The 8,169-nt window shown below is 40.2% G+C and overlaps 1 protein-coding gene across 1 annotated transcript; it reads right to left on the reverse strand.

The window, feature by feature from the left end:
- Positions 1-6,516: 6,516 nt before the first annotated feature.
- LOC104226320 (uncharacterized) lies at positions 6,517-7,689 on the reverse strand. Its single transcript, XM_070149731.1, has one exon. The coding sequence runs from the start codon at positions 7,687-7,689 to the stop codon at positions 6,517-6,519; it is 1,173 nt and encodes a 390-aa protein (XP_070005832.1).
- Between the last annotated feature and the right edge of the window lie 480 nt (positions 7,690-8,169).

Below are 8,169 nucleotides of genomic sequence, written 5' to 3' on the forward strand. Positions count from 1 at the left end.
TGAGTCATCATACTTTGCTCGTTATTTGGGTACGCCCCATGAGTTTCTTGCTTTATTTGTTCATGTATCTACCCTGGTGGGCGATATTGTTGTTGTAGACCGTGTGTGCCGGTCATGTGTGGTGATTATTGGAGGTTTGGAGACCCGAGTGGATCTATTGCTATTGAGCATGTTGGATTTTGATGTCATTTTGGGCATAGATTGGTTATCTCTGTGTCGTGCTATTCTAGACTGTCATGCTAAGACAGTCACTTTGGCTATGTCGGGTGTACCGCGGATCGAGTGGCGTGGTGTGACTGATTATATTCTTAGTAGAGTGATCTCTTTCTTGAAGGCCCAACGCATGGTTGGGAAGGGTTGTCTTTCATATCTAGCGTTTGTGAGGGATGTCGGAGCTGATGCTCCCAGTATTGATTCTGTTCCAATTGTGAGGGATTTTCCCGATGTGTTTCCTGCAGACCTGTCGGGCATGCCACCGGACAGGGATATTGATTTTGGTATTGACATGGTGCCGGTCACTCAGCCTATTTCTATTCTACCGTATCGTATGGCACCAGCGGGGTTGAAGGAATTGAAAGAACATCTTCAGGAACTCCTAGATAAAGGGGTTCATTCGGCCTAGTGTGTCACCTTGGGGTGCACCGATTTTGGTTGTGAAAAAGAAAGATGGCATGATGAGAATATGCATTGATTATAGGCAATTGAACAATATAACAATTAAGAACAAGTATCATTTGCCTCGCATTGATGATTTATTTGATCAGCTTCAGGGAGCGAGAGTGTTCTCCAAGATTGATCTCCGTTCGGGTTATCACCAGTTGAAGATCAGGGATTCAGATATTCTTAAGACTGCCTTCAGAACTAGATATGGTCATTATGAGTTCCTTGTGATGTCTTTTGGGCTAACTAATGCCCCAGCAGCGTTCATGCATTTGATGAACAGCGTGTTCCGGCCTTATCTTGATTCGTTCATTATAGTCTTCATTGATGATATTCTGGTGTATCTCGTAGTCAGGAGGAGCACGTGGAGCATTTGAGGGTTGTATTGCAGAGACTGAGGGAGGAGAAGCTTTATGCAAAATTCTCCAAGTGTGAGTTTTGGCTTAGTTCAATGGCTTTCTTGGGGCACGTGGTGTCCAACGAGGGTATTCAGGTTGATCCAAAGAAGATAGAGGTGGTTCAGAATTGGCCCAGACCATCCTCAGCCACACAGATTCGTAGCTTTCTTGGGTTCGCAAGCTACTATCGTCGGTTTGTTCAGGGATTTTCGTCTATCGCATCGCCCTTGACCAAGTTGACTCAGAAGGGTGTGGTCGGACGAGTGTGAGGAGAGCTTTCAGAAGCTCAAGACAGCTTTGACCACAGCTCCAGTGTTGGTTTTGCCATCGGCTTCAGGTTCATATACCGTGTATTGTGATGCTTCGAGAGTTGGGATTGGTTATGTATTGAGGCCGAGTGCCGAGTGCTGTGAGGCCGAGTGCCGAGTGATGTGAGGACGAGTGCCGAGTGATGATGCCATGAGGTGGCTTGATATAGCGCTTGGGCCGTAAGGGACCCCTCCGAAGTCTGCGCACCTATAGTGAGCGCGGGTACCCATTATGATCTGGGAGTGAGCCCGAGGGGATGATACTGTTCTGAGTGATTGATACTGTGCCCGAGGGGCGGATTTCTACTTGTTATTTACCTGTTAAATTACCCGTTTTACTTATTTTAAAAAGGGATATCATTTGATTTCTTCACTGATTTACTGCTTTAAGTGATTTTACAGCTTGATATGGAATTGCTTTGTGCCTTTATGTGTTTTCATACTTTCAGCCATTATTTATAATTATTACTCACTGAGTCGGAGTACTTACATTACTCCCTACACCATGTGTGCAGATTCAGGCATCGCAGAGTCCGCTCCTGAGTGCTGATCCTCCCAGTCCAGGCAGTGATTCGGAGACTACGAGGTAGTTGTTGGCGTCCGCAGCCCCGTGCCTCCCTTATCTTATCATTTTCATGTTCTTAGAACTATTGTATCGGATTTAGTGTTCAGTAGACTTGTATCCGGATTTCTTAGTTGCTCATGACTTGTAACACCCCGGTTTGGGCTGTGTCGGGATGGTTTCCACTGTTGTTATCGTTAAATTCCGCAATCTATGGATATTATATTATGTTTTATTACTGTTTATGATAAGTATCTGCTTAAAGAGGTATTCCGTTTCGGTCTGGCTGACCTTGTCTTCACGAGAGGCGTCATCGCGACCGAGTTCGGGAATTGGGTCGTGACATTTTTTGTACTTCTTGTGATGTGTGTTTTTCTTATCTGAATGCTTTTTTCCCCTTTCAGAGTAAGTTTACATATTTTTGATATGTTGTCGTTCAATTTGTGAGACTTTGAGTTTTCATCTAACAATTTCGACATAAATAATGACAGATAAGGTATTGTTTTAACTATTTGTTGAAACTTCTTGACTGTTGCTTGAGTTTTGGTTGGAATTTCTGCATATGCAAGTACTGATCTCTTTCAAATCATATTCTAACTAATGTATTGGAATGAACCATCTGTCGATAATGTCTAAGGTGTATCCAGAGGCGGATCAAGGATTTAAATTCTATGGGTTCATACTCATTATATTGTTAAAGTTATGTATTTATATATGCTATTTATTCCTATTTTAGATAATTTTTATATATAAATTTATGCTCCGGGTCGAAAGTATTGGGTTCAGATGAACCAGGCACCACTACGCTGGATCCGCCTCCGGGTGTATCTGCTCCAATGCTTAGTGCATCTCCATTACTGTTTCTTAAGGTCATAATTTTTCTTCCATGACAACTTATCTTAGAGCTATGAGATAACACTTAGACTAAACATGTTTCAACAACTTTATCCACCATATGAGTCTTTTACAAATAGAATCGGATATATCTGCTGGATCAATTCGATAAATCTTTCTTAGAATGCAATTTACAAGTCTGGTCACGGGAACAGTTTGAAAGTCTAAAAAAGCACTTTCATTCTAGAATACCTTTTGGGAAAAGTACTAACAATTCAAGATTAGTACCTTTTCCTTTAATCAATTGACCCTCGATCCATTTGAAGTTAAATCTTTCTTGATTTTCTAGAACTGATTAACTTGGTTCAAGGCATTCAAGTTTGCTAATGGACTACTAAATGTTATTGTTGCTCCCAAATGCACACGCAAGTATACGTGGTCGACAAGTAATATAATGATAAGTTGAGTGTCGAACCCACAAAGACTTGTGTAAACTACTCACAAAATCACTAAAATTATTATTCAATCCAGCTAAAATCAAAGTCCAATAATATGATTATATTATACTACAATTCTAAATAATAACTAAGTTATCAAGTAACTAGTTGATTGTTGTGTATTCAGTAGAGACAAATATTCCAGGATTGTGATCGATTCACCAATCGTATTGTGTTCTAATTAACTCTCCCTTTTATATAATTCACTCATGGTTGCTAATAATCGATAAGTGCTCTCATAGCCTTCTCCCGAAGTACTACTCACCTATTCTCAATAGATTAATGTCTATATTCCTATGAAATCAATATATTAAGAATGCATTAAGATCACGATATTTAATTAAGCACGGTGACTAGGTATATTCCTATCCTAACCACAAATCCGCTCCCCCTAAGGGTTAAGATCATGCTCTCTTCAATTCTTCTCTAATCTAAACACGGATTTTCCAAGCATAGCATAAATAGTAAATAGAACCTAACTGCTGGCCAGACAATTAATCAATTAAACACAGAATTGAAGAAACAACCATATATTGGTGAATTATAATCAAGGTTAAGTTAATGTCAAACAACAATATTCATGGCTAAATCACAACCCCAGAACAATGGGTGTTTAGCCACTCATAATGTAATCAAACAATTGCATAAGTGTTGAATCAATTGGAAATACTAGAAAAAGATGAAGAAAACAGAGAATTATTTGCTTCCTCACGATCCCGTGTGTATCTATACTCCAAAGTGTCATCTCCTCCCTCAAAAATAGGTTTAGTCTTGCTTTTATATCAGTTGGGTAGGTCTAGGGCCGAAATAAACTTGTCCCCGGCAAAATAGGACACATTTCACGTCACCAGCGCCCAACCCGGTGCCAGGCGCCCTCCACGGCGCCCCAATTTTTGAGCCTACTGTTTTCAGCGCCACAGGTGGCGCCAGGCGCTGCCTGTGGCGCCCAACTGCTTCCTTTCCCGATTTTGTTCGTTTTAGCTTCAAATCTTTTACGTTTTGCCCCAAATTGCTCCCAAATCATTCCTACAAGTAAAACACTTCAAATCAATATAATTCATAGCATTTAACATCCCAAATTCACGAAACAAGAGTAAGATATGAGGCGATATACGTAAAAATATATATACTTTAAGCTAAACATCAACACCCCACACTTAGGCTCTTGCTCATCCTCGAGCAATAGGACTATCTAATAAACCCCCAACTATGTACATGTATCAATTATAGAGGAGCACTTTAACCTTTAACTACACACTATACCCTTGACTATGATCAATACCGGCACACAAGCATGGCCACACAAAATTTCACATTCTTCCCGTTTAAGCATGCCCAAGTATAACATTTCAATTCAATCAATTCCAACAACCTATTTGTCACCACCCAACCTCAAAAGCCGACTTGCAACCACTAAGCACCCTCAACTCATGCACTTACCCAACAAGAAAGTTTACAACATTACCAATCATTCATGAGATCATGTGCCCTCACCAACAAACCGAAAGTGAATATAAATTGGTCCACACATTTAAATATGCTTTTGAACATAATTTAAGGACATCACACAATTGAACAAAATTTGCTCACTCTCACAAAGAATTCATATGCATCCCGTGGTCGTTCCATAAGCTTGCCCGTAGTGTATATTTCCACTAATTTAAGCTAGCCAAATCTGTGATCAATTAGGACTTTTAGGTTGTAATGTAGGCTAGGGGACGGGTAGGATATATTTAGAAATAGTGACGCACCCTCCTAAGCATTTTAATACACTACATTTACACTTCAAGCACATATTCTTCTCAGCCAAATCACTTGCCATATACAACATAGCCCTCTTTTCACTTAAGCACTTCTCTATTTTTTCACTAGCACAACTTAATAAGAATTGGAGGTGTTTTATTTTCTACATACATTCACACTATCATTTCTCTTCTCTTTTCTCTCTCTTTTTTTTGAACCCAACACTCCATACATTACAGTACATCGGCTAGTGACTTTTGATTTCAACTTTAGTGCACCAACGGACCCTTCCATGGTTCCACTCAAAAGCTACTCCCCAATCTCTAACCTTACTTCTTTTAGCGACTAAGTGCCTTAGGAGGTAAAGGTTCAATCAATATCAAATTAAGAACAAAATAAGGAATGACTTTTAATGTGGGTGCCAAAAGAAAGGTCTATAGGCTCAAAGAGGCTAGCGACGGAAAATTCTATTATTATGTGACAAGCACATCCATGATCAAGCAAGAAAATGCCTACGTCATCTCCTATATTAGAACAACTCACCATTTCGCTTCAATTAAGACACGGGGCAAGTTCTAGACTACATAGGATAGCACATAAAAATACAAATCCTCACACACAAGTTGCACATGACTCAATCATGACGGTTCTGTTCAACTCTCAAGTCAAGCAAGCACAAATAAATGAGAAATTTAAGCAACATTGCACTATGCGGCATACAAGTCAGACAACTGAGAAAAGGCGTCACAAAATAGGCTATTTACTTTACTTAGGCTTTACAATTCACACCAAATATACGGGAAAACAGAATGTATGTCATAGCCTAATGTGCCAACATCAACCATGCTAGTGAGTATCTCAGAACGACTCAGTTCCTTCCTAAACTACTCCTAAAAAGAAATCAAAAGTGCCCGATTCGAGCTACATCCTTGGAAAAGAACCGGTGCCCAAAGAAAAACCAAGGAATACTACCTAGCTATTCTAAGAAAATAAAATGACACATAAAAAAAATTCTTTTTGGTGTTTTTAAATCGGACTTTAATCCCTCAAGAAAATTGTCCAAAAGATCCATCGTCGGGAACAGTCCGAGCTTTTTCAACTTTTTTTATTTTTATTTTTTTTGAACCTAGACTATGTCTACTACGAGTTATAAAAGAAAGACAATTATAGTCCAGAAAGTAGTTTTCCCACCCCACACTTATATTATGCATAGTCCTTGATGCATGATCATAGAGAAATATTAAAACAAGGGTGAGAAATACTCCCTGAGACCCTCTCAGGCCTAGCTCAGACATGATCCTCAATATTAAGGGGTGGGACGACCCCACACTTAATATCAAACATGCTCCTCAACTTCAACTTCGGGTACTCAGACTTCCCCTACTCTGCAAAAATAAAAAAAAACAACACAAAACACAATAAAAAGAAATAATCAATAGATAAAAGATACGCAGGTTGAGTTGCCTCCCAACAAGCGCCTTATTTATAGTTGTGGCATGACTCTGCTACTCTGCTCAGGTTGGGCGCTTTCTCTTCTTCTTTCTCCCATGAATTCTAGCCTTTTTGCACGCTCTCAGAAGGTCTCCTCTTTCATCTCTGGCTCTTTTTTCAATCATCTTTACACGCTCAGCTGGAAACACAACCTCCTTTAACTCAATTGTCCCATCTAGATCACTATAATTCACATAAGGACTCTGATTTATCCCCTTCGATTCTACCACAGTAATCATGCACAAGTCCTCATAATGCTTAGGAATCTTAAGTGCCTTGTACACATTAAAAGTGACCTCCTCATCGTCAACTCTCATTTTTAACTTCCCTGCTCTCACATCAATAATTTCTCCACCAGTAGCTAAGAATGGTCGCCCCAAAATAATGGGCACTTCCTCATCTGCCTCGTAATCAAGAACAATAAAATCAGCAGGAAGAATAAACTTTCCCACTCGAACTAACACATCCTCAATAATTCCTTCGGGCATGACTAGTAACCTATCTGCTAGCTGTAAAGTGATTGTAGTAGGTCTAAGCACCCCCAATCCGAGTTGCTTGAACAAAGAGGATGACATCAAATTTATACTGGCCCCTAAATCACACAAGGCTCTACCAACTTCTTGTTTTCCAAGAGACAAAGGAATTGTGAAACTCCCAGGATCCTTCAACTTAGGAGGAAGTTTACTCTGAACTCTGGCACTACACTCTTTAGTAAGTGCAACTGTTTCAAACTCTGTATGTCTTCGTTTGTTTGCCACAATATCTCTGAGATACCTTGCATACTTAGGCACTTCCTGCAAAATTTCCACCAAAGGTAGATTCACGCTCACTTGGCTCAAAATATCTAGGAATTTCTTGTACTTGGCATCATCTTTTTGCTTCTGCAGTCTTTGTGGAAACGGAGGCGGTGGCCTAGTCTCAATTACTGGCTTAGGTCCTTTATCGTCTTTCTCATTCCCCTCAACTGGCTTGGGAGCTAATTCTCCTTCAGGATGATCTGTATTCTTCTTTTTCTTTGGAACTTCTTCTAGTGCTCTTCCATTTCTTAAGATAAGCGCATTGACTTGAGCTTTAGGATTAGGCTCAGTATCATTTGGAAGAGCTCCAGCTGGTCTAGTGTTTTGAGCACTGGCAAGCTGTCCCATTTGATGCTCCAAATTTCTCACTGTTGTGGTGAGGGCTTGCTGTTCAGCCATTACTTTTTCAACATATCTTCAAGGTGACTTGTAGGACTCATTTGTTGTTCAACCTGAGGTGGTCTATATTGTTGTTGAGGTGCTTGAGGCCTGTATTGATTCTGAGTGCCCTGGTTTCCACCCCAAGGGAAGTTTGGGTGGTTCCTCCAATTGGGATTGTAAGTGTCCCCATACTGATTTGTTTGGCCTCGATTTGCATTACCCACAAAATATACAGACTCTGGATTTGCTGGGCATAGATTGCTCATGTGACCCTCTCCACATACTTCACAAAATATTTGAACTTGTTGCACTGGTTGGGCTTGTTGCTTGTTGATACTCAAGTTCATCTGGTTGACTTGATTGGTCAGTGTAGAAATCTGCGTTGATAATGCTGAGATGACATCTAACTCAAGAACCCCTGCAGACTTTTGCACTGTGTGTCTGCCCATCTCTCCTTGCCAATCCGGATTGCTCTTGGAGAATTTGTTCAATAATGCA

Source organism: Nicotiana sylvestris, chromosome 6, assembly GCF_000393655.2.
Source record: "Nicotiana sylvestris chromosome 6, ASM39365v2, whole genome shotgun sequence".
NCBI lineage: Eukaryota > Viridiplantae > Streptophyta > Magnoliopsida > Solanales > Solanaceae > Nicotiana > Nicotiana sylvestris.